General features: G+C 44.9%; 1 protein-coding gene across 1 annotated transcript in view; it reads right to left on the bottom strand.

The window, feature by feature from the left end:
• Positions 1-1828: 1828 nt before the first annotated feature.
• The window catches only part of CHMP4B (charged multivesicular body protein 4B), a 50767-nt gene continuing 25331 nt past the window's right edge, over positions 1829-27264 (bottom strand). Inside the window, exons 2-5 of the mRNA XM_059133505.1 lie at positions 8276-8453; positions 5091-5205; positions 3933-4059; positions 1829-2700 (exon numbers count right to left, since the gene is read on the bottom strand). Of these exons, the coding sequence (XP_058989488.1) occupies positions 2636-2700; positions 3933-4059; positions 5091-5205; positions 8276-8453 (485 nt within the window). The 3' untranslated portion in view covers positions 1829-2635. The remainder of the gene's footprint in view (positions 2701-3932; positions 4060-5090; positions 5206-8275; positions 8454-27264) is intronic.

Raw genomic sequence — 27264 nt, forward strand, 5'->3', positions numbered from 1 at the left:
GATCTATTTGTCTGTTTCAGTGTCTGCCTCTGTGGTAGACCCTTCGTGCCACCTAACTCAGCAACCATCCCCTTAACTTCCTTCCTAAAAACAGTAATGGGCTCAGAGAAGGGAGGCTCCACCCCCAACCCAAGGGGAGAATCCTGATTGGACCCTTTTGTCTAGTCCCCACTTTCTCAGACTCCTTTACAGCAAGAAATGACCACGCAACACTTGCATCCATGAGGTACCGAGGTATTTTCGTGGAGGCTTCTGGGAAAGGTCTGCCTCCTGTTAACACTGGCAGAGGTGAAAGAAACTCTGGCTATGCTGATCCTCCTGCTTCTAGATCGTGGGGGTGTGATGAAAGGCCATCTAATGACCGAGACGGACCAAGCCCAATAAGGAAAAGCTAATGTATAGTGAACAGCAGAGCGGAAGGATGCAAAATCCTAGTTCATGTGACATGGTTGAGTCACGGCCTTAAACCCAGACTGCCCCCATGACCTAGCCACCCCCATTCAGCCCTCCACCAAGCCAAGACTTCTTGTCCTGGGACTATGAGAATATAAACACCTTGAGGGCAGGGACTGTGTCTACTGCCTGCACTCCCAGTGCCTTGAACATGCCCGGAACACAGTAGGTACTCAGTAAGTATTTGTTGGGTAAGCTTTGAACAGATAAGTAGATGACCTTACTGTGTATACCAGCCAATTGAGTCTTCTGTGGCTTGTAGCCAAGGAATCCTGACACAGTAACTTTTCTCTCCAGCCTGAGAACCTCCTGAGAGCAGGAAAGAGACTGAGCATTACTGAACACGGCAAACTACAGCCTGGCACAAGGCCCACATTTAGGAAGCAGCAGCTATTTCTCAGAGGAGCCCCAGACACTGCCCTCTGTTGGAAATCCAGAGTTGCCCAGCCACCCAGGAGCCAAGGTGATTTTATTTTTTGAAGATTTTATTTATTTACTTGACAGCAACACAGTGAGAGGGAACATAAGCAGGGGGAATGGGAGAGGAAGATGCAGGCTCTCCGCCGAGCAGGGAGCCCGATGTGGGGCTCAATGGGGGGCTCGATCCCAGGACCCTGGCTGGGATCATGACCTGGGCCAAAGGCAGATGCTTAAGGACTGAGCCGCCCAGGCACCCCATCCTCCCAGGTGATTTTAATCTTAAGAGGTTTAGGGATAGGCATTAGAGAAGGGATCCTCCCAAATTCTGCTAACTGGTATGCAATTAAGAACAAATATTCTTAGATCCACTTTTCTGAAGAAGGTCCATAATAAACATTGGTTCTCCAGGGGCTATAAGACTAAAGAAGAGAGAGTGGAAGAGGCTGGGCCAAGGTCACACCGTGAGTCACAGCAGACCTAAGACTACCACCCAAGTCCTAGATTCTTAGTCACTGCCCTACACTCTCTCTCCATGGGAAAGGTCATTTTCTTTAGTGTACTGGTGGTTCAATAAACCGATGTACCAGGTGGGCCTAGTCAATAGGAAAACCATGGTTTCCAACAGCAGGAGGCTCTGCTGCCCTGTGGGCACTGCCCATGGACACAAAGAAGAACTATGGAAGATCATGGAACTGCACAAGAACTACTCACTCCTGAACTGTACCCTCTGGGTACATCACGTAACATCACGTAAGATGAAGGCCACAGATCCATGACCTCCAGAACTTAAAATCATTTCTAGTAAGATCCGCTCTGTTCTTTGGTTCAGACTGTTGATGCAGGTCACGCTCAAGTCTTCCACAGGTTTCCACAGACTCCATTGGGCACCACGCTGGCCTTGAGAGAGACAGCTCCCGAAGCAAATGACAGATTGATTGAACACAACAGCAAAGTATGAAAATTAATTGAGATATTTAATAATAGACAGTGCAAACCATAATTTCATCTGAATATAAATGTATGCACATGTTTCCAATGAGTTATCTATCAGTTATCACAAACAGCAACAACGACCTTAGAGCTATGTTAGAAAAATGTATAGCTGGGATTTAATTCTACAATCTCACTTGCTCTCAAGAGAACACCATCCATTTCAAATCAGTGTCACAAACTCCAAAAGACCAGGGGGGCAGGAGAGAGGGGAAGGCAGAGTGGTGAACACAGGGGCCAGCACACAGGTGATGGACAGAAATACAGTTCTCAAGGAAACCAAAGTCAGATGCATTATTACAGCTAAGGACAAGGAAAAGCCTATGGCTTTTTAAAAAAACTTTTCTGCCAGTACCATACAAGTCTTACAAAGAGATGTGCGACAAGTCAACTGACTTAAGAGGACAGAGGCTACATTTTCAGATCATTTCAACTGCAAACGGTCGACCCATTCCATCGAGGTTCAGCAGTGGAGTTAGCATAGTCCAGAAGCTCAATGTTGGATTTGCAAATACAGTTTATTTTACAGAAATTCAACATTATAAACAGCAGGCACCTCCCACCCTACCCACCCGCCCCCCTCCCCATTCCCCGACCCGCTGGGTGCAGACCATGCTATGCAGAGAGTGAGCAGGGACGCGGCCCTACTGCTTTGGAGGGAGACTCAGGAGCGATGGAACCTGCCTGCACCATGTCCTGCCCCGCACACGCACACGCCTGCCCGCTGCACAGGCCACCAGAGTCTGTCTGGGCCCAGCCTGCACTGGACCAGTTAAATGGATCCAGCCCAATTCTCCAGTTCCTTCATGTCATCCTCTTCCTCTTCCTTCTTCTTGGCTGTGTGAAGACAGAAAAGGCTACTTAGGACGGCTGGTTACAACGATCTCGACACTTTCTGGCTGGGTGTGGGCTGTGCTACCCGGAGTCTCTCAAACAACCCTGCCCTTGCACCCAGCCTCCCTCAGCTTCATCGCCAGCCTATCAGCAACTGCTTCTCTGGGCCCCAAAAGCTGCAACATAAAACTCTAGATAAAGAGGCACAAGTCCCCGGCACCGCCCCTCCACCAGCGTCCGGGCCAGGCAAAACAAGGAGATTTACACTGGGAGTCCGTCAGAATTCGTCCCAGAGCATTCAAGGAGGGGGATATGAGGAAGAACCCCAGAGGAGATCTAATCCTTGCCAGCACTCCCCCTCCACCTCAAGAGGCTTGAACCACTTCTCCGCACCCACAGGTGCTCCTTAAACAGTGTTTGGAGCCCCTTTGCCTGCACCCCCCACAGGCTGCTGACTCAACTTGAGGAGCCGTTTCTTCTTGATACGTGGGAGGGTAAGCGGGACTACAGCCTCGTTACACTGCTCCCTGGGCTCTCTCTCCATGCCAAGCCAAACTTCTGTCCCTTTTCTAGAAGTTTGGTGTGGAATACGTCTACCCAAGGGTGAAATAACGGAAGAGGGAGGGGGAAGAAGGAGCAGGCAGAAAGAAAGGAAGGTCTTACAGAACCAGGGCTCTAAAAAAGCCAAAGATGTTTCCTTCCCACATGGCTGCCTCTGAGACCCCAAGTTTTTGCATGTGTGCACAGCACAGGATATTAGACAGGAACCAAGAGCTGTCCTGGAATTAAACTCTCACACCTTCTCCTAGTGCCTAGAACTTTCTCTTGTTTGGTGACGTAGGAAAAAATCATTCTGGAATAGTGGTTCCCAACTGGGGGGTGATCTCCCCACACCCTGCAGGGGACATCTGACAGTATCTGGAGACCTTTTTGGTCTTCACAACTTGGGAGAGAGAGAGCCCAGGGGTGCTTGTGAACATCTACAGTACATAAAACAACTCCCCTCCCCCAACCCAAAGAATTACCAGGCTGTGTCAATAGTGCCAAGGTTAAGAAACCCTGTTCTATAGCGAAACTAGGAAAAGACAGGTGATGATGTCTCCATGGCCATCACAACAGATCTTCTGTGATTCTCACTCCTGGGCAAACTCAGAACCCAAACTGAGGCCAACCGACCTCAAGATTACCCACGACATGGCACCAGGGTATGTCATGACGGGGTAAGAAGTACTCACTGGGCTTTGATGGTAAGGTTATAGAGGGAACATTTGGTAGAGGGACTGTTTCGGGTCCACTGATTTCCAGCAAATTCTTGTCTAGTTCCTCCTGTTCTAGTTCTTCTAATTCTGCCATGAGCTCATCCTGGTGAAGGAAACAGAACAGTGAGAGAGATGTCCCTGGGACTCCTACCCCCTGCAGCAGCCCCGCTTTCCTGATGACTCAGAGGACACACACCCCTTCTAAGAAGATCAGAAGGGAGATGAACTCCAGGTCCACACTCTGACTCAAACCCTAAACATGGTTCTACTGGTGAACATAATACACTATCCAGCAGTTACAGTCTCTACCCAGTGTCCTGCACTAGCTGTCAGCATTTTGAGAGGAGGGATTGAATCTTTTCATTCCTCTTTCTTTATCTCAGAACTGGGTACACTCAGGGAATGTTCAGGAATATTTGCTGAATTGAAATTAACTTGACTAGTCCATCAAATTTCAGTCTGAAAACACGGAAGACCCTTGTGCTGGAAGCCAAGTCTAAGAGCCATAGGCTGTTTTCTCAGCTATACTGTGGGAATCAGATAGCACAAAGAATTAGGTTCAGTGGAGAGGACCTGACCTTCAGCGGACTCAAATCTAACACAGAATGAAATATCTTCAACAGGGCCTGTTATTGTATTTTAAAAACCTAAGACTCAAGATCCCAACTGCTATAGCACAAACTGGTAGGTGGCCAAGTTCCAGATGGATCCCCCAGGGGTCAGGTACAAATGCTCCTTCCTTGGCTTCATCTTTACCTCAAATCAGAGTTGCCCAAGGGCAAATCCTGTTAACCTTCTACAAGGAACAGTCACCTTGGCTGCCCCAGCTCCAAGCCCAGGGTCCCCCACGAGATGTGTAAGGTAATTATTTACTGAAACCAACTACTGACCTGAAACCTGCTGAGGGGTCCCTATGAAGAGCCCTTTACTCAACCTAAACTTCTATCCCCACGAGTGAAAGCTGTTTCACAAAATGCAGAATTAGGGAAAGTTAATACCATGCCCTATTCATGTCCAAGACTCTGGAGGAATAACTGGTGATTTCCCAACCGCATACAACCTGCCAGAGAGCCTTCAACAGCACATCGAAGGGCAGCTCACGTGTCATTTGTGAAGCTTATGTGAACCACTCACCTCATCAAACTCTTCTCCAAATCCTACAGGTTTTGAAATAGCTGTTGAAATCTCCTCTGCAAGTTCTTGCTGGTCAGCAATGTCCTGCATTAACTCATCAACTTTATCGATGTCCCTTTAAATGAAACGGACAGATGTCATATTGGACAATCAGTCTTTGTAAGGAGAGTCTACAAGGCAGGAAGAGATACCCCATGCACACAATCTGCTTCCTAACCCTACCCTCTATAATTACTTCCTGTAAGGAATTACTTGTCTTTATTATCTTTCTCCCCCTTTTAAAAGAGAATCACAGAATCAAGAGGATGGAAGTGTTCTTAGACATCATCCAGTCCAATGCCTTAAGGAATGAGGCTTAGCAAAGTTAGATACCATATTCATGATCTCTCATGTAAGCTAGTAATAAACACGTCAGACGAGACTACAGGACTTTAACTCCTGGGCCAACAGCTCTTCAAGCTCAAAGGCAATTCTGTAACTGTACAGGGAGAGAGAAAATCACAAATCACAAAATACAGCTGTGCCACTTGATAGGTCCTTCCTATTTACTCGAATCCACTCATGGCTCCTGCAGTAGGCCCCAAAGAAAGGCAAACATGCAGAATTACTTCCTGTGCACTGTCAGTCTTCTAAACATACAATTAATCAGTGTAATCCATACACATATGCTTCAAAGCATGCACAGGAGTTTGCTGAGATGAGCTCTACGCTGGGCATCTTGGAGAACACAGAAATGGAGCAGACATGGACCTAACTTAGGAAGCTCAGTCCAATGAACATCTACCCTCAGATAACACCTCACTTATTTAAAGGCTACTTTTCTGGCAACCCCACATTTCTAGAGCAGAGATTAGCAGACTTTCTCTGTAACAGACCACACAGGAAACATCTCAGAATTTGTGGGCCATATAAACTGTCACGAAGACTCCACCCTGCTATGTACCACAAAAGCAGCCATAGACAATATGTAAATTAATGGGTACGACTATGTATCCATAAAACTTTATTTACTAAAATAGGTGGCAGGGCCACAGGCTACATTCTGCCAATCTCTATTCAAGAACATGGCTGAGTATCCCCGAAGAAGTAAAAATGGCTTCAAACACTCCTCAAATATATGCTGCCAAGTCCAAGCACTACAACAAATGCAGAATTTGTTCATGAGAGAGGCCTTCATTTGGAACCTAGTGTTACCCTGGCCTTTAATTACAACTGTAACAAGGTTGGTCATCTATTTCTTAGGCCACTGTACATGAGAAGTAGCCACATAACGGAAGGATTGCTGAGGTCAGGAACACTGTTTTTAAAGATTTTTTTTTTTAAGTAATCTCTACACTCAAATTCACAACCCTGAGATAAAGAGTCACATGCTCCAGGGACTGAGCCAGCCAGGCATCCTAAGAACATTGTTAAATATGACAGCCAAAGACTGAAACCAAGAGGGGAGCCAGAAAATTCCAGCAAAAGCAGATTTAAGAACACAGAAATCTGAAGCCCTTGGATGCACCACGATTTTCAGGACCCCTGACAGAATCAGGAAAAAAGACATGAACACTGATTCTAATCCCAGTTCTATCCAATCTCGTCCATAATCTAGGGCAAGTCATCTCCCCTCTCTGGGACACAGCTTCCCCACCTTGATAATCAGAGGCCTGGATGAGAGGACTTTTTAAGGACCTTTCCAGCTAGAAACTCTGCTCATCACAATAACCCTGAATTACTCAGAAATACTTTTTCATTCCATGAAATCTGCTTCTTTTTTTTTAAAGTGGCTCCATGCTGGGTTTAAGCCCCAGCGCAGGGCTTGAACTCACAACCCTGAGATCAAGACCTGAGCTAAGATCAAGAGTTGGACGCTTAATGAACTGAGCCACCCAGGTACCCTGAGATCTGCTTCTTCAGGCAACAAGGTACAAAATCCATTTTAAAAGGAGTTCCATGTGGTTTTCATTTGAATTTCCCTGATGGCTAATGATGGTGAACATTTTTTCATGTGTCTGCTAGCATTTGTATATCTTCATTGGAGAAGTGTCTGCTCATGTCTTCTGGAAATTAAAATCAAAACCACATTGAGATACCACCTTACACCAGTTAGAATTATGAAGATTAACAAGGCAGGAAACAACAAATGTTGGAAAGGATGTGGAGAAATGGAACCCTCTTACACTGCTGGTGGGAATGCAAGTTGGTACAGCTACCATGGAAAACAGTATGGAGATTCCTCAAAAAATTAAAAATAGATCTAACCTATGACCCAGTAAATGCACTACTGGGTATTTACCCTGAAGATACAGATATAGTGAAAAGAAGGGCCAGATGTACCCCAATGTTCATAGCAGCAATGCCCACGATAGCCTAACTGGGCAAAGAGCCAAGATGCCCTTCAACAGGCAAATGGATTAAGAAAATGTGGTCCCCATATATGGTGGAATATTACTTGGCCATCAGAAAGGATGAATACCCAATTTTTGCATCAACATGAATAGGACGGGAGGGGATTATGCTGAGTGAAATAAGTCAAGGAGAGAGAGTCAATTATCATATGGTTTCACTAAGGAATAACATGAAGGACATTAGGAGAAGGAAAGGAAAAGTGAGTTAGGGGAAATTGGATGGGGAAATGAACCATGAGAGACTGTGGACTCTGAGAAACAAACTGTGGGTTTTAGAGGGGAGGGTGGGGGAATGGGTGAGCCTGGTAGTGGGTATTAAGGACAGCATGTATTGCATGGAACACTGAGTGCTGTACATCAACAATGAATCTTGGAACACTACATCAAAAACTAATGATGTGGGGCGCCTGGGTGGCTCAGTGGGTTAAAGCCTCTGCCTTCGGCTCAGGTCATGATCTCAGGGTCCTGGGATTGAGCCCACATTGGGCTCTCTGCTCAGCAGGGAGCCTGCTTCCTCTTCTCTCTCTCTGCCTCTCTGCCTACTACTTGTGATCTCTGTCTGTCAAATAAATAAATAAAATCTTTAAAAAACAAAAAACAAAAAACAACTAATGATGTATTTTATGGTGACTAACATAATACAAATAAAAATAAAAGGGGAGTTCCAAAAAAGAACGCAAAGTAAAACAAACTTGGGTGTTTGAATGGATAAATCAAAGGGTCGCCCAAGGCCATGTCCCGGGATTGAGGCCCCGCCACGCGGGTGCCCCCCACCAGTGGGCAGCCACGTACATGTTGTCGTGGGCAGCCTTCATGGCCTTCGCAGCGTAGCCCATGTTCTTGAGCACCTCGGTGTTGGTATTGGCATTCTCCAGGGCCTCCCGCTGAAACTCGATGGTGGAGAGTGTGCCGTCGATCTGCGCCAGCTGCTTTTCATACCTCTTCTTGCGCTTCAGTGCCTGGAGGGCCGCTGCATTGGGGAGAAAACAGGGTTTCAGAGAGCCTGACACCAGAATATCCCAGAGTTCACTTGAGCCTTCGCCCTAATTGTAATCCATGCACCTCAGCTGGTGCCTCCACTATAACACAAGGTTATTAGTCTCTTCTACACAAGGAACACATTCCATTTTCTAAGAAAACTACAAAATTCACCTATTTCAAAGTGCAGCAAAGCATACAAGCTCAAGCTCACACTATGTAACCACACCCCCACAAATCAAAGCACGGAGAGGCTCTGAGACAGAGAATGTGTTTTGAGGCCATACTGCTTTAGGTTCAAATCCCAGCTCACAGACTTAGGTGAGCTACTTAGCTTCCCCAACAGGTTCATTGTGAGAAGTGAGATTATATATATAAATACCTAGCACAACTTAAACATAGTGGACACTAAAAAACAACACCTCTAATAATTTTTTTATTAAAGATTTTTTTCTTATTATTCATTTATTTGACAGACAGATCACAAGCAGGCAGAGGGGCAGGCAGAGAGAGAGGAAGGGAAGCAGGCTCCCCGCTGAGCCGAGAGCCCGATGTGGGGCTCAATCCCAGGACCCTGGGATCATGACCTGAGCTGAAGGCAGAGGCTTTAACCCACTGAGCCACCCAGGCGCCCCAACACCTCTAATTATTATAAAGCAGCTTTAAAGTATCATGTTATGCTAACTCAATTATAAAAACAATAAATAGTAACTATACTAAATACTGGATAAGTTAGGGTTAAATGCCCCCTCACACATAGCTGACAACTCTAAGTTGATATACTGACTCTGAAAAGCAACATGGCAACACATAGCAACAGCCATAATGACGTTCTTGCCCTATGACCCAGTAATCTCCTTCTGGAAATGTATTCAACAAAAGCAAAAATTCTCATGCCCAAAGATGGTTACTGTGGCATTCTCTATCATAGAAAACAACACAACTAAAATAAAGTCAGAATCCCCTGCCAGGAGTCTGACCATTTAGCCAAGTCAATGTCATCATCTATCTATGCTTCCTGGCATGTTAAGGCTGGAGAAATCATCTTGTTCTTAGATCCAGTCAGGGCAAGCAATCTGACCAAGGCGAATCTGTGGTAGAGCAGGAGCCAAAAGCACATCTCCCTACTCAAACCCAAGGAGCCTTCCCCTTGCCATCTCAATTACCTTCTTGGCACCTAAAGGTATCTTTAGTACATATCTTAGATGGGTATCAAAGCCAGAATGAATGGGACCCTACTTGGCCTGGACAGCACTAGTCTTCGACACAGACAAACACACAGAGGCACCCCCCGACACATGCTCCACCATGTCCCTGAGCTCCAGACCGGAGCCATCCCCATCTCCGGCAGGCTTTTAGGGACATGCAATCATCTCCCTTACAGGGCTGTGGTTTCTCCATACATCACATGAATGGGTCCCCTGCTCCTTCTATTCAAGCTTCCTGTTAGCCTAGCACTGCATCCTAAGAACCATCTGCCAAGGGACTGGACATAAGCCGTCCATTCTTCCTCTAAAATGAGCAAATAAAACCACTAGGAAAATTCTTCTAGCCAAAGGATAAAGCAGGCTAATGAGAAACTGCAAAAAATCTGAAGAACAATGAAATGTGCCTCCTTAAAAGTTGACAAGACAGTCAACCTGCTATCTCCCTTGATCCCTATGTGAATGGCCTATGACCTCAAGAAGTCCAACCCACAGTCACACCCAGGGGTCCCCAAGACTCCTTACTGAACACCTTCACCTGCTAATTACTAAGTCATACATGCTATGGAAGTACCTCACAAAACAGAAACCTTTTAAGGTAGAGACGGCCACACTTTTTAGCAGATAAAGAAATAGTTTCAGAGAGGTTATGTAATTCAGGTCACCAGGTGGTAAGTGGCAGAAGGAATTAAGCCAAGGATGGAACCCCAAAGTCCATGCTCTGCCATTCTAGCTATTATGCCTTCCACTTAATGAAAAAGGCAGGATCCTGCTCTGGAGAGGTCATCCGGTCCAGTGGGGAGTGGGATCACAGAAGAGGGAGTGCAAACCCAACTATGTCATTCCTTTGCTTAAAAACCCTCAGCAGTGGGGCGCCTGGGTGGCTCAGTGGGTTAAGCGACTGCCTTCAGCTCAGGTCATGATCCCAGGGTCTTGCGATCAAGCCCCACATCGGGCTCCCCTGCTCAGTAGGGAGTTTGCTTCTCCTTCTGCTCTGCCTGCGTGTATTCTCTCGCTATCTCTAATAAAATCTTAAAAACAAAACAACAACAACAACAACAACAGAAAACCTTGAACAGCTCCCTGTACCCACATGACAAAGCCTCCACATGGCTGAATATGACCAGTAAAATCCTGCAAGGGACTGGGATTGTCACCACAGGCTGGGTTCTGGGAGACCTCTGCCAGTGACCATCATGGCAGAGGGAAGATGTCCTGGTATGTAAGTGCTCAGGGCCTGGGGTTTCTTCCTTGTGCCTTCCTTGGTGTTGTCTTGCCTTTCCACAGAAATAAACTCAGATATATCCTAATCAACAAATGATTCTCAAGTGTTCTTTCTTTTCTTTTCTTTTTCTTTTTAAAATTAACATATAATGTATTATTTGCTTCAGGGGGATGCTCAGGTTTTCTCAGGTCAATGTCTCACAGTGCCTCTTTCCAGGGTCCACCTCCTCAGCCATCCTCACCGTCCATGCCAAAGCCCAGTCTATAAAAACTTCTCTGCCATGTTCATGAGTAAAGTAAACAAGGTGTCTGCTTGCCTGCCGTGTGGTAAGCAAGCAAGATGGCTATGGAAGTCTCACTCACCTTCTCATTTAATCTTCCTGCACCCAGTCATGGGGCAAAGATCCCAGATCTATTACTAACAAAGACACTGGGGATCAGAAAGGTAAAGCGGCTGATACAAGTCATACTGCTGTTATATGGAGAGGGGAGGGCTCAACCACTTGTCTGTGTAAACCCTCAGGTCTCTGCTCCTCCCACACAGTCTCAAAATGATGTCAAGTGACACTGGAACAGTCCTCAAAAATGAACAAGGAGATGACCCACCTGCCTTGCTTTTCACTGTCATGAGTGTACCAGGAGCCTTGACTTTATATAGTCAGCTACATTCTGATTTTTGGTTTTTTCTTCTTTTTCCAAATTTCGTTCTTGGGGTGTTTTTCCCTTTCTTTCTTTTCTTTTCTTTTCTTTTTTTTTTTTTTGGTTCCCCCAGCCCAAACCCTTGTGTAGAGGGCTGACTTTCAATAAATCCCAGCGAGGGAGCTGCTCTGCTTTGTATGAAACCCCAACCCAGAAGCAGGGTGTCTATAAATGCTTTGGCACCAGGTTCCCCATACATTCTGATTTTTAAAACCAAATTTATTCTTTCCCTATTAACATATGAGATTTAGAACTGCTTTAATTTTTTTTCTAATACCTTTTTTTTTTTTTTTAAGGAAACCCAGACTTTTTTTTTTTTGTAAGATTTTATTTATTTTGAGGGCACCTGGGTGGCTCAGTCATTAAGCGTCTGACTTCAGCTCAGGTCATGATCCCAGGGTCCTGGGATCGAGTCCTGTATCGTGCTCCCTGCTCAGCAGGAAGCCTGCTTCTTCCTCTCCTACTCCCCCTGCTTGTGGGCACAATCCCAGGACCCTGGGACCATGACCTGAGCTGAAGGCAGACACCTAACGACTGAGACACACAGGCACCCCAGTGAACATAAATATTCATAGCATCTGAACCTGTCTATATTTTAGAAAAGTGGGGCAGAGTGGTAAAGTATAACTTAGGGCAAACTAAAGGAGTAAAATGACACTCTTCCTGCATACTGTTACACTTAAAGTGATATATCATCCATCCCAACCTTATTTCTGACTACAGGAATTTACTTCAATATGTAGCCAAAGTTTAAAGAGACAAGCCCTGGGATGCCTGGGTGGCTCAGTCAGTTAAGCACCTGCCTTCAGCTCGGGTCATGATCCCACAGTCTTAGGATCAAGTCCCATATCAGGCTTCCTGCTCAGTGGGGACCTGCTTTTCCCTCTCCCCTCCCTCTCCTTCCCTTCTCCCCCTACTTGTGCTCACTCTCTCTCTTAGATAGATAGATAGAGAGAGAGATGGACGAGCCCAATGTTTTACCTAAATACATGCTGGCTCTTAGTGTTTTGCCTTTTATGTCTCCAAATTCCTGATGGTTGGGTTTAAAAAAACAAGTACTGGGATCTTACTACAAGAAAAAAAAATGTAACTGTGTGAGGTGCTAGATGTTAACTAAACTTACCTTGGTAATCATTTCACAATACATACATCTATCAAATCATTATGTTGTATATTAGGTAAAACTAACACAATGTTATGTTAATTATATCTCAGTAAGATGGGAGAAGGAATGAAAAATATAAAAACAAGTACTGGGTTAACAAGGAGTTCATCTAAACCAAATATTCAAAGAGGTATCCAAAGAAATCCCTTTCCTGTCAAAGGAACCCAGTGTCATTCGTAAACACGGTGGCTTTCACAGCTGAAATCTAACTCAGGCCAACAGAAGTTAAAGAGGCTGCTTTTAGACGGAAAAAAATAGTCCTTGGAATCTCCATATTTAATTATGCCTTTGCCGGTTCCAAAAGAGTAATTACAGCAGCAATTACAGAATCTAATAACCAGCTTTATTGGCTCTGAAAGCTGAAGCAAAAACAACTCCAACCATGTTGAAATAAACATTGGTCTCCAGACAGTTGCTTCATTAGACACTCTAAACAGCTATTTGGAGGAATAATACAAAAGAGATACCCCATGAAACAGAGAGACTAGTTGAAAAGACATTCAACTAGGACTGGAAACTCCTTCTGCAAGGCACCTGTTAGTGACTGCACAGAAACCATTTTCAGAGATCACACTAGTTCAATACAACTAGCTAGGATGCTCCTTTCTCTTAGGCAAAGGCAGACTTGACTTCTCTTTGAAGAGCTGCTGCAGAGGGCAAATTTGCTGCCCTGGTCTGGGGGCATTCAGGAGAGGAGCCACGAACCCAGGGCATCTCACTGGATCCCAAAAAGTCATAACTGTACACTCATGAGTAGTACAGAGAGATTTAGGCAAGGAGGGCCCAGTGATACCCTCTCACTGAATGAATGAATGATGGTGTCCTTTCAAAGACCCAAGATTCTACACGGGAGTTCATCTAGCAGAAGATACAAAGACTAGAAGGGAAGGAGGAGAATGCTGTTCCTTTCCCATTCTCAGCACACAGCAAACACAAACACACTCCAGAGGACACTTACACACAAATGCAACAGTAAGTGGAAGCCTGGTCATGGCAGGACACTGGCAGGCAGGCCGCTGAGTGAAGCTGAGGGAGACCCCGCTTTGCCTGCATCTTGCAATCATTCAGATCTTCCCGCTCATCACGCCCATGACTAAACCTCAGGATGTTCAGGGTACCCTCAGCCAGAAGAACCACATCTGGCTTTCAACCAATAGTCGACTCAGCCACTGGTCACTGTGCTGGGGTCACCTGTCATCTGTCCTATGTATGTGGGCAAGAAAAGACCCAAAGTCAAAACAACCAAGTTCATCACCAAGGTCAAAGAAAGCCATTCTCCTTCACAGATGGCTATTAGTAAGCATCCCTGCACCCCACAGCATCAGATGTTAGGGTCCTGCCAGACCCTAACTAAAATGAGTTAGAACTCTGGCATCAAAAGGGGGAGGGGTGTGCACCTGAAGTATTCTCGGAGATCCTAAAGTCTGACCTGTCTGGTTAGGTAACTGAGGAAAAACGATGCCCAGAAAAGGTAACACAGCTTGCCAGGATCACACCTCAACTCTTGTCTCCAAATTAAGTTGCTACAAATAAATCAGCAGTTCCCCACAGTAAGTAAGCAGTTCCCAAAGCTCTTTCATCCAATTGCCAAACCCTGCCCTTTGCAAATCCCATTTAAAAGCTCATGCTGACACAGGAAAGAACCAGAAAGCTTCCAGTATTCTCTCTGAAGTTCCCAGTTAGGAGAAAAAGAAAAAAAAAAATGGAAAAGAGGTCCGAGATCTGCCTGGTTCCAGAGTACTTTCCGTAAATGGGTACTGCTGAACCTGTCCACGGTTTCAGAAGATACTGGCAGGGGCTGGGCTCTCATTTCTCTACCCTGTATATAAGTGGCATGGGGCCATGGGTGGCTCAGTTGCCTAAGCATCCGACTCTTGGTTTCAGCTTAGGTTGTGGTCTCAGGGTGGTGGGACCAAGCCCTGAGGCAGGCTCTGCACTCAGCATGGAGTCTGCCTGAGATTCTCTCTCCCTCTCTCTCTGCTCCGCCTGCTCATGCTCTCTCTCTCTCTCTAAAATAGATAATCTTTAAAAAAAAAAAAAAAAGTGGCAGGAATAGCATGGATCTAGAGGAGCTACAGAAAGGTCTCAGAAACCCAAATGGGCCTTAATTGAAGGCTAGACAGAGGCTGTTTTGTGTCCATCCTCATTCTCCTCATTCAGTATCCCAAGGCCAACCTGCAAAAGAGGGCCTCATCCTGCAAACGCCTTGGAATGCTGTATTTATGCCCACACAGCTGAAGAGTGCAGGTGAGAGGTGCAGACAGCATTTTTCAGAGCAGCCTCCTTCTCTGTGATATATATCCCTGTTCCCCTAATTTGCTCTCCGTGGCCTGGAGCTAATGTGCTCCATTTAGAGATGGTAAAATAAGTACTTGTGTATGACCAGGCAAGTAGAGTCTGAAACCCTGCTGACTTCATCAGCAAACACACAGGGAGTACAGTACTCACTGCAAGGAAAAATTCTAGAGAGAAAGAAAAAAGCTCCTTATCTGTTTAATGGGGAAAAATATGAAAGAAAAATGCCCCTCGATTAACAATCTAACAGTATATCAAATTGCTCCAAGTCATTTAAACAATACATAGAAAGTATGTTCTGCAAAGGTCAGATAAAGACATGATAAGACACCTTCAAACAATCTTGGGAAATGCTGGGTCATGCCAAGTTAACATGGTCATTTAGGGAGTCCAGCGGTTCGGCTGTGAGTTTCAGTTCCACTATCAAGTGAACCCCAAGAAATTACTGAACCTAATTGTCAGATAATAATACTCCAATAATAAAATATTATACTCTAATAATAAAAATACAGAGTTATTTTGAGGATTAAAATGAAATACATATGTGAAGTACCTGGCACAGGGCCAAAACGGCAAAGTGCTCAGTAAATGCAGGTCACTGGTCTTACTATTAATTGCAGGGCTTCTCAGAGCCTGTTTTAACAGAAAAGAACCAATACCATTACCGCCACCATGCCTTCCCCCACAAAAAGATAGCTTAGAGAAAAAAAAAAAAAATTTAAAACTACCTTGATCAGTTAGCCAACATAAGCTTCACCATCCTTTGTCTCCCAGTTGATGTGCACGAGCACTGGCACGCCCAGAAAAGAACACGGGGCTTGGTGTCAGAATCCTGGCTCTGACACTAGCCTGGGGTAAGTTATTTCACCACTTCAACAAATGGAAAAATGCGAGTGATTAGCACTACCCCAAAGATGAATGAGAAAAACAATCTCTCTGGAAATAATAAATGGGAGCTTTCTCTTCATCCTGCCCACTTCTTGAACCTTCTGCCTTTCTTCCCTTGCCTGTGGCTGATGTTCTCTCTGGGGATCTCTGTATCTTCTTTTCCCTGTGCTGTTCCTCCTCCTAGCCCAATGTGTCTCTCCAAGAAACAGTATGTATCTGTGGCATGGTGGAGGAAAACAGAATATAGAACAGCAGCTAACACTTACAAGGAGCTTGCTGGGTAGTAGGCCCCATGACTGGTGCTTTATGTGTGCACTGGATCCTCCCAATAACCCTAGAAAGCACGTACTGTTATTGCCCCCTCTGGCAGGAAAATTGAGGCTCAAAGAGTTTATCACTTGCCCAAGTCATATGGTTAGACAGTAGGAGGCCTGAGATCAATGCCAAGCTGCCTATCTGCAAAGGGCGTGTTCTTACTCCGCAGAGGAACATCTTCTGCACTGAGCAGGCACTTCTGCCTGAGCCTGGGGATCTGAGAGCCTCCCATGCCTTCCCCACCTAAAAGATTCCACAAGATGGGGCGCCTGGGTGGCTCAGTGGGTTAAGCCGCTGCCTTCGGCTCAGGTCATGATCTCAGGGTCCTGGGATCGAGTCCCGCATCGGGCTCTCTGCTTGGCAGGGAGCCTGCTTCCTCCTCTCTCTCTCTGCCTGCCTCTGTGCCTCTATGCCTACTTGTGATCTCTGTCAAATAAATAAATAAAATCTTTTAAAAAAAAAAAAAAAAAAAAAAAAAGATTCCACAAGCTAGCAATCTGGCACCAAGGGCACCCAGAGGCAGCTCAGTCTGCCCAGAAACACTTGACTAATTGGTAATCCATGAGGGTAGGCAGTAAAAGCCTTTGGCTGAAAAAACAATTTTTTTTTTCCCAGCGGATTTTAAATTGGTTAAAAGTATATGCGATAAAATCCAACCATTTCATTAGCTCCTCTGCATTTAGGTTGACAATTCTACATAGCCAGGGAGATTGTAATGAGTTGTTTTCTGTTTTAAAGAATATCTTCTTCCCTCATGCCTGCCCTGTATTTTCCCTAGGCCATAAGCTCCTCTAGAGTGGAACCTACAGCTCTGTGCCCCTAATAGCACTGCTACACAGAAAAGAGAGTGGGTACTCCATAGTGCCCAATTTTGCCCTGTCGTTTCTCTGAGGTCAGTGGGCTCTTGCCCTCTCACCCCATAATGTCCTCTAGATCTTTTCCTAAGACCTAAGATAACCTTCCTTCTATAGTCTTGAAGACCCCAGGACTATAGCTATAAGAACCTGGTAAAATTTCTCAAACTTCCATCACTGGATTACCTTTTTTTTTTTCCTGTATTAACTCCTATTGGGATGCCTAGAACTCTAATTTTTTTTTTTTTTTTTTAAGTAATTTCCACACCCAATATGGGGCTCACAACCCGAGATCAAGAGTCACATACATGCTTTACCGACTGAGCTAGCCTGGTGCCCCATGATGCCTACAACTTTAAAACCAGAGTCCAGGGGCTTGTTCAAGTGACAGTGAGCCTAGGACCTTCCCCTTGTGATTATATCTGAGAGGAAGTAGCAGAGAGCCAGAGTAAGCAGAATATTGTTCCAGACTGGGCCAGTGGGAGTGGCCCAGGCCACCAAGAAGAACAGAAAATGGTCAAGAGGGGTGCCTGGGTGGCTCAGTGGGTTAAGCCTCTGCCTTCCGCTCAGGTCATGATCTCAGGGTCCTGGGATCGAGCCCCGCATCAGGATCTCTGCTCAGCAGGGAGCTTGCTTCCCCCTTTCTCTCTCCCTGTCTGCCTACTTGTGATCTCTCTCTCTCGTCAAATAAATAAATAAAATCTTTAAAAAAAAAAAAAAAAGAAAGAAAGAAAAAATGGTCAAGAGAAGTCAGACCCACGGAGAGGAATAGTGCAAACAACTGTGTGGCTGCATCATCTTGTTCCTAGAAGCGCAGCGGATAGCTTTCCAGTGCTCTGCTGCAGCTGGGTTCAATTTGGGCAGGAAGAAGGGGTGTTTCACTTCCCAGATTCAGTAGGCATCCAGGGAGTAGCTCTTGTGACAAGGGTAACTCAGGCGAAGGTGGGGTAACTAGGATCCCAGGAAGGAAGGTAGTCTGCCTTTAGTTATTGAGGGCCACAGTCAGACAGCTTGTGCTTTGGGATCCAAGGCCAAGGTTCAGGAAAATTTCATTTAAACAGCTATCAGAAACTAAAACTAAGCACCCATGCAACCCAAAGAAATGTCTTAGTTGTTCCATGTCTTAATACATTAATTTGAATGTTACATATTTCACACAAAAAAATCCAGATTAAAAAAAAAATCCAGATTTGTGGCTTCCTTTTGATAATGCAAATTTTCTGGCAACAATCTGATGCAACTAAGTAGTAGGCACCCTTTCAGAAGCACATACTCTCTAGTGCATCTCACTGCCCACTACTGCCCACTCTCATATACATGGCCATGTTAATCATTTACATGTCCTGACCACTCCATAACACTAGACATTAATCTTAACTCTGGAGAAAACTGTTATGAATTATCCAGGACAATCGCTTGCCTTCAGGCAGTTAAGGTTATTCCCAACTTAAAGACAAGCAACCAAAGGTTCAACAACTTACTCAAGGTCATGAAGTTAGAGGTAATGGCCAAGAAAGAATCCAAGCCAGGTGACCTGTCCCCTGGGACAGTGCTCTTTCCACTACTCAGGGAGACTTGTGTCTAGACAGAACTGAAATATGGGTCCTGTGATCCTGAATCTAGCTTCTTAATCTAAATCTGTCATGATCAAATTACGTCACTTAGCAAGTCCCTCTTAGGGCTCCGACCCCTCATCAAGGACATAGGAAGGGTGGATTAGATGCTCCCTCTGAGGTGTTCCTCCAGGTCTAATGCTACATGAACCTGTATAGTTCTAAAATTTCCAGTAACTGATTAAAGCAAACACTAAAGGCTTTTTCTGACTGACCCTGTGTGATCTTGAAAATGTAATTAACATCAATACACTCCATTTCCTGAGTGTTTCACCTCATCAAGTTTTTCCTGTCCAATAAAATCTCTTTTAACTGGTTTCACAAATTTGTATTAGAAAAATCACAGACTTCTTCTAGCCTCTGCACTCAGCTGCCCCAGCTGGGCGGAGGAAGTCAGAACTCTTCCCAACACTAGCCACAGATGTTCATTCATATATGTCATTCAGTGAAAAGAGGAAATTACAGTTAGAAGGTAAAGCTAGATGCCCTCACTCTCCATTCCCCATAAGCTCTGGCACTGCTGACCTCCTCTCTCTGAAATGCCTCTCTCCTGTTAAGTCTTAGCAGATACCCTAGAATCTGGCTCCCTGGCTCCCACAGTCATTTCTTCTTGGGTTTTTCAAGATCCTTTCTCTTCTCAATTCCATGTGGTAGGATGGGGCTCAACCTTGATCCTGAGTTCTTTTCAAATATACCAACCTGAGTTACCACACCTCTTTAGAGCCTTGTATTTTATTCTTTCGTTTAATCCTTACAACAAGGAATTAGTCTTATTAGTCCATTTATAGATGAGGAGATTTGAGGCTGGAGAGATTATGTAACTTGCTGACCTCTCAAAGCTTGTTAATAACCGGCACAGTAAGGATCCAAATCCATATTCCTCCTGCTTCTAGCCAAGATAAAATGGCGGGGACTGAACTTAACCTCCTACCTAAGAAAAATGAAACAACGATTTGCAAGACTGTAGACAGCAGGTAAAAAAAAAAGGTCAGTGATCTCTGAGAAATGGGAAATAAACTAGGTGACAACTGCCCTAGTTTATTGCTTTGAGAGTCTCCGAGGCCTCAGAGCCAGGAGAGAAAACCCAGGTATAGAGCCTGGCAAGCTTCCCTAGTTGACAAGATACAGCTAAGAGTCTAGAGAGACCAAAGTGGCTGGAGTTCACAGGAGACAAAGAGAGGACAAAGCTGGAGGAGGTGGAGGGGAGGGAGACAGAAAGAGAACACATGACACAAACTTGTGGAGATCTGCAGTCCCTTCAAGTATCCAGCAAAATATTGATCAGTACAAGTGTGAAGAAATTATCTGAGGGCAAGGAAAGGATCACTCAAAAGGATAAGAAAGAGAAGTACCAGGTGCTCACATGGGGCTGGTTATAGCACCTGCCCCTCAGCCATACTGAAAAACCTCATAATTCGTGGGGTTTTGGGTAGAGTATTCAGAAGGGTCTTATCTCAATAGCAGGGAATAAATAGCCCTGCTCTGGGCCCTAACAAATTTTAAAAGTGGGACCCCGAAACAGAAATTGTTACCAAAAAAATTAACTATGCCAGACAAAGCTTAAGAATATAGGAATAGGGGCATCTGGGTGGCGCAGTGGGTTAAGTCTCTGCCTTTGACTCAGGTCATGATCGCAGGGTCCTGGGATCGAGCCCCACATCAGGCTCTCTGCTCAGCAGGGAGCCTGCTTCCCCCACCTCTCTGCCTGCCTCTCTGCCTACTTGTGATCTCTCTCTGTCAAATAAATAAATAAAATCTTTTAAAAAAAGAAAGTATAATACAATAAGTTAAATATGTATATTATAATTCTAAAGTATTAAAAATAACGAAGAATTGCAGCTAACAAGCCAACAGAGGAGAGAAACTGAATCATAAAACTACTCAACCGAAAATAAGGCAGAAAAAGAGAAAAAAATGGAAGCAAAGAACAGATGAGACAAATTTTAAAAAGAGCAAGATGACAGATTTATCTTTAGCCATATTAATAATTACATAAAAGCTCACTTTCAAAATGCTTCAATTAAAAGGCAGAAGGGGACACTTGGGTGGCTCAGTTGGTTAAACATCTGCCTTTGGCTTTGGTCAAGACCCCAGAGTCCTGGGATCAAGTCCTGCATGGGAATCCTTGTTCAGCAGGGAGCCTGCTTCTCCCTCTGCCTGCTGCTGCCCCTGCTTGTGCTCACTCTCTCTCTCTCCCCCTCTGACAAACAGTAAAATCTTCAAAAAACAAAACAAAAAAAAGGCAGAAGTTATTGAGGAGCCTGAGTGACTCAGTCGCTTAAGTATCGGACTCTTGTTTTTAGCTCGGGTCATGATCTCAGGGTCCTAGGATCAAGCCCCACAAAGGTGTCCACAGTCAGCAAGAAGCCTGCTTAAGAATTCTCTTTCTCCCTCTGCCTGTCCCCCTGCTCATGTTCTCTCACCCTCTCTCTCTTTCAGATTAAATCTTCTAAAAAACTAAAAATGAAATGTAGAAGTTAAATGACTGGATTAAAAATCCAACTATATGCTACCTACAAAAAAGTGTACTTCAAACATAAAGACAAATAGGTTAAAAGTAAAAGAATGGAAAAAAGATTACCAAGGTTACACTGTTCAAAAGAAAGCTGGAATGGCGGGGCACCTGGGTGGCTCAGTGGGTTGGGCATGTGCCTTCAGCTCGGGTCATGGTCTCAGGGTCCTGGGATGGAGCCCCACATTGGGCTTCCTTCTCTCTCTCCTTCTGCCCCTCCCCCCACTGCTTGTGTTCTCTCTCTCCCCTTCTCAAATAAAAAAAAAAAATCTTAAAAAAAGGAAGAAAGAAAGAAAGCTGGAATGGCCATACTAATTAATATACCAAAATAAATTTCAGAGCAAAGAACTATCAGAGACAAAGAGCCTCTCATAATCAGAGTTCAATATGTCAGTAGGATATAACAATTAGAAACATGTAGATCTAATAATGGAATTTTAAAATACACCAAGCAAAAATGGATAGACTTGTAAAGAGAAACAGGTAAACAGAGTTCAATACCCTTCTCTGACAACTGATAGAGTAGACAGAAAATCAATAAGGATAAGTCTTGTTCGTTGACTGACGAATTTGGATAAAGAAGACAGCATATATATACACAATGGAATATTACTCAGCCATCGAAAAGAATGAAATCTTGTCATTTGCAACAACATGGATGAAATTAGAGTGCATTATGCTAAGCAAAGTAAATCAGTCAGAGAAAGACAAATACCATACGATTTCACACATATGCAGAATTTAAGAAACAAAACAAATGAGCACTGGGGAAGGGAAGGAAAAATCAAACAAGATAAAAACAGAAAAGGAGACAGACCATGAGACTCTTAACTATAGAGAACAAACTGAAGGTTGCTGGTAGGGGAAGGGGGGAGATAAGCTAAACAGGTGATGGGCATTAAGGAGGGCACTTCTTGGGGTGAGCACTGGGTGTGATATGTAAGTGATGAATCACTAAATTCTAATCCTGAAACCAATACCACACTATGTTAATCAACTTGAACTTAAACTAAAAAGATAATACTAAAATAAAAATTTTTTAAAAGATACTTAAGTCTTAAATAGCTAAAAATCGATAAACTTGACCTAACTGACATCTGTAGAAGACATCACCACCAGCATTCTGTTCATGGGTACACAGAAGAGATACCAATACAGACCACATTCTAGGCCATAATACAAATCTCAATAAATTTAAAAGGACTCAAGTGATACAAATGCTAACCATAATAAAATTAAATTAGAAATCATAAACAGGGGCGCCTGGGTGGCTCAGTGGGTTAAGCCGCTGCCTTCGGCTCAGGTCATGATCTCAGGGTCCTGGGATCGAGTCCCGCATCGGGCTCTCTGCTCAGCAGGGAGCCTGCTTCCCTCTCTCTCTCTCTCTTTGCCTGTCTCTCTCTCCGTCTACTTGTGATCTCTCTGTCAAATAAATAAATAAAATCTTTAAAAAAAAAAAAAAGAAAGAAAGAAATCATAAACAGAAGCTCTCTGGAAAACTCCCCAAATATTTGGAAACTAACATACCGCTAAACAGCCCATGGGTAAAAAAAGAAATAAAATGAGAAATTAGAAGGTTTTTTTGGTTTTGTTTTTTGTTTTTTTCTGAGAAAGAGCAAGCGTGAGTGAGCGCGAGAGCCGGGGAGAGCAGAGGGAGAGAATCTTAAGCAGGCTCCACTCTAAGCACAGAGCCTGCCCTGGGGCTGGATATCTTAACCCTGAGATCATGACCTCAGCTGAAACCAAGAGTCAGATGCTTAACTGACCAAGCCATTCAGGTGCCCCAATTACAAAGTATTTTGAACTGAATGAAAATGAAAAATAACGTATCAAGATTTGTGGGACACCACTAAAGCAGTACTTAGGGGAAATTTTACAGCACTAAACATATATAGTAGAAAAGAAAGACCTCAAATCAGTGACCTCAGCTTCTACCTCAAGAAACCAGAAAAAAGAGGGGTGCCTCAGTGACTAGTTGGTTAAGCACCTGACTTTTTTTTGGTAAGATTTAATTTTTATTTATTTTAGAGAGAGGGCAAACAAGCATGAGCAGGGGGAAGAGGAAGAAGCAGACCCCCCGCCAAGCAGGGAGCCTGAGGCGGAGCTCAATTCTAGGACCCCAGCATCATGTTCTGAGCCAAAGGAGCAGGCGCTTAACTGAGGGAGCCACCCGGGTGCCTCTAGGCATCTGACTCTTGATTTCGGCTCAGGTCATGATCAGGGTCAGGAGATCCGACCCACATACAGAAAGGCGCTCACAAACCGGCAAAAAGATAGGCAATGGGATACACTGACAGAGGTAAGCACAGGGCCCTAGGGGAGCACACAGGAAGGGAACCTAACCTTTGGAGTTATCATACAGTTTAAAGGATAAGAGAGACACATCCCAGATCAGAGGAACAGACAGCCATTAGAGAATGGGGGAGAGAGCGAGCAAAGATAAAAGCCTAAGAGAGAAACTTAAGAACAAGCTTGTAGGTCCTCTTAAGGAGGGGCTAGACTTTATCCCAGGGTTAGAGGGAAGCCATTGAAGGATTCTAAGTAGGGCCAGCATGTGATCAGATCTGCATTTCAGAAAGATCCTTCTGGTTGCTGTGAGCAGAAAGGACTGGGGACCACTACAATAATCCAGAGTGTGGATTTCAAGGGCCTGACCTTTCAAGGGCCACAGCAGAGGGATGAGGATGAACTTGAGAGATACCAATAAGAAAGACTCTGTGGACCTGTACCACCTGTCTGACTGTGTAGGGGAAGGAAATGTTGAGCCAGGAACAACCCCTAAGTGCTGGCTGCGTCAATCAGGTGGTTAGGGTGCCATTTCTCAGAGACTAGTGACTCAAGGGAGAGAAGATGGGACAGGAAGGGAGAAACTGGGGTGCCTGGGTGGCTCAGTCGTTAAGCGTCTGCCTTCAGCTCAGGTCATGATCCCAAGGTGCTAGGATCAAGACCCACACTGGGCTCCCTGCTTGGTGGAAAGCCTGCTTCTCCTTCTCCCACTCCCCCTACTTATGTTCCCTCTCTCACTGTCTCTCTGTCAAATAAATAAATAAAATCTTTAAAAAAAAAAAAAAATGGAAGGGAGAAACAATTCTCCCATGGTGTTTCTGTGGGGCTGTGTACTTCAAAACTCAAATTAGTACCTGAAATTTAAATGAACATTCTCTAAATCCATACAGTGAAGATAGGGAAGTTCAGGGGCCTCCCGACGGGGTCAAGTCTAAATAATTTCTTACATGCTCTTGTAAAGAGTAAAGGATTCAAAGGTAACTTAATTGCTATGATTTATGCATGTGTGTGTCAGCAGGATATATAGGTAAATGCTTGTAATTTGCAGAGGCTATCTGTGGGCCTTGTAATTGGTTGCCTTTGGGAGGGGCACAGAGTGGCTAGGGCAGAGAGGGCACTTTTAAAATTATGTACCATTTACATGTCAGTCTAATCAAAACAAACAAAAAAGCAACTTAAATAAAACAGCCAATTTCTGCCCCATCCCCAGACATGGAAAAGGCAATTATATTAAAAACAGCAAACATTTGGGGGCACCTGGGTGGCTCAGTTTGTTATGCACCTGCTTTCAGCTCAGGTCATGATCTCAGAGTCCTGGGGCTGAGCCCTGCTTCAGGCTTCTGTGCTGAGCGGGGCGTCTGCTTCTCCCTCTGCCCCACGCCCAACACACACATACACTCTCTCAAATAAATAAATAAAATCTTGGGGCGCCTGGGTGGCTCAGTGGTTTAAGCCTATGCCTTTGGCTCAGGTCGTGATCCCAGAGTCCTGGGATCAAGCCTCGCATTGAGCTCTCTGCTCGGCAGGGAGCCTGCTTCCTTTCTCTCTCTGTCTCTCTCTCTCTCTCACCTGCCTCTCTGCCTACTTACTTGTGACCTCTGTCTGTCAAATAAATAAATAAAATCTTAAAAAAAAAAAAAAAAAAAGAACAATTTAACTATGTCTGGCCCTGGACCCGTAGTCTGGTCCCACCAGTGGAGTAAAAGCATTGATTGCACTCCTTCCCCCACCCACCAGATTCCAGGCTGTATCTCTTAGCCCAGCTTACTTGGGGTGATCGGGTTCTTGGCTAGGATAGAGAAAAAGCAGAGCCTGCCCCTGGTTTCCGTTCCCAGGCTAGAATGAAATGTTTCTTTTCCAGCTGGCTTTCCTTCCCCTGCTTCCAGTTGAATTCATGCCAACAAAAGCCCCCTCTGCCTGAACAAGCGCGAAAGCACCCTGGCAACTGAGATGACAACAGAGGTCTGGGGGCTGAAGTTGTTTGTGGGGAAGTGGTGAGAAGGGAATGCAAGCAGAAAAACACTAGGAAAAGTTTTTTTAAAGCAGGAGGGAAAACCAAAGCAGGGTTTTCTCTTTTTAGAATCAGACAGATATGATCAGATGGGTAGAGACAGATCACCCTCCTTAGCTGAATGGCAGCTTCCAAGAAATGGAGGGTAAGAGGGGTCACTGTAAGCTGGTGCCTTTCTGGCAAAAAGCAGTCTTCCCTGGTCCACAAAAAAAGGGAGGCAGAGAATCTCAGCATCCTGGAACCCTAATGCATATTTCTATTTCCACACTGTAAGAACATGAACTCTGGGAGAAAGGGACTTGTCTTGGTATCTCAGTATTCTCGGGACATAGCAGCTAGGTGTTTGGTGAGGGATGGCTGGTTGGACAAACACACTTCTGGAAAGTAAATCCACCCTTGTCTGTACAGAGGAGGAAACTAAGACCCAGGGAGGCACAAGCTGAGTGTATGCTCAGTAAACACCTGGTGGAGGGTGGTCCAAAGACCAGAACCCAGGTCTTGAGTTCTTACCCACAAGCGCTGCTAGGGCTGGCAAAGAACGGAAGAACGGAGAGCTCCACCAGGGAGCAGAAGAAAAGTGCAGGGGCAGTTGTTTCCGGAGGATCAACTTCCATAAACCCCAAGCCTCTACAAACCAACCTTGCCTCCCTGGCCCTAGGGTGGGGTAGGCTTGTGATCCAAGCTGGGCCATAGAACAGACCCTCCCCCCATAGCTGTGACTGGTCTAGTCACCAGTACAAGACCAAGCAGCCAATCAGATTCCACTTCTGGAATTTGCTAGGAGACTCGCATCCCAGATCGGAGGAACAGACAGCCATTAGAGAAGTAGACGGGCCGAGACCCAAAGTTGTAAACAGGTCAGCCTGCATCCCTGGCCCAGACTCATGAGGAAGTAAGAATGAGTCAACAAGCCGAAAGAGAGACAAGCCCCACCCTGCCCATTCCAGGTCATGTGTCAGTAAGTCCTGCTTCCGCAGAGTAAGCCAGTATGAGTTGGCATTTTGTCTCCTGCAACTAAAACCAAACTGGCCAATTCAAGAAATGAAGCAGTAAAAAAAACCAAAAAACAAAAAACACCGGCAGAGAAGCTGGAGCTTCTCAACTTGGAGGCTAGGATCCCTACCACAACCTGCAAAATTTCACCTTGTATGCGTGTAGTTTGGGGAGAAAACTGTACTTACTGGATTTTGAAAAGGGTCTGTGATTCCCCCAAAGAATTAAAAATGAGGGAGTTTGAGAAAAAGGAGATAGACATTCCCAAAGCCAGGGTCTCTTGATGAGGATCTATCAAGAGTTCCTGATTGGTCCACCAAATTTGGATGTCTATTTACTATTCCCATCTCCGAGCTCTGCTGCCCCCAGCTTCCTTAATGCCTGCTTTTACTGGTGCAACAGCTTCTGCACAGATATTCCTATCTCCAGGAAAATAACAGAACTAAAATTTCTTCTTGCTACTCTCTACTCCCTGCAACTTTTGTGCTGGGTTGTTTACCTCAAGTTCTCAATAGGATGAGCATAAATCCTGGTTTTGAGATAGTCCCAGCTGATACCTGCTGACCACAGAAGTTATGACTCCTCCTGTCACTCTCACAAGTGTCCTGGTTTGGATGATCTATATACACACACCCTACCCCCAGGAATTAGATAAGATACCTCCCTCTTCCTTTTTCTTCCCAGTCACAGATCCTGTCCTATGGTGGAGAGATACACACAGCAGAGGTTCTGAGGACCTCAGG

Source organism: Mustela lutreola, chromosome 9 (genome assembly GCF_030435805.1).
Source record: "Mustela lutreola isolate mMusLut2 chromosome 9, mMusLut2.pri, whole genome shotgun sequence".
NCBI lineage: Eukaryota > Metazoa > Chordata > Mammalia > Carnivora > Mustelidae > Mustela > Mustela lutreola.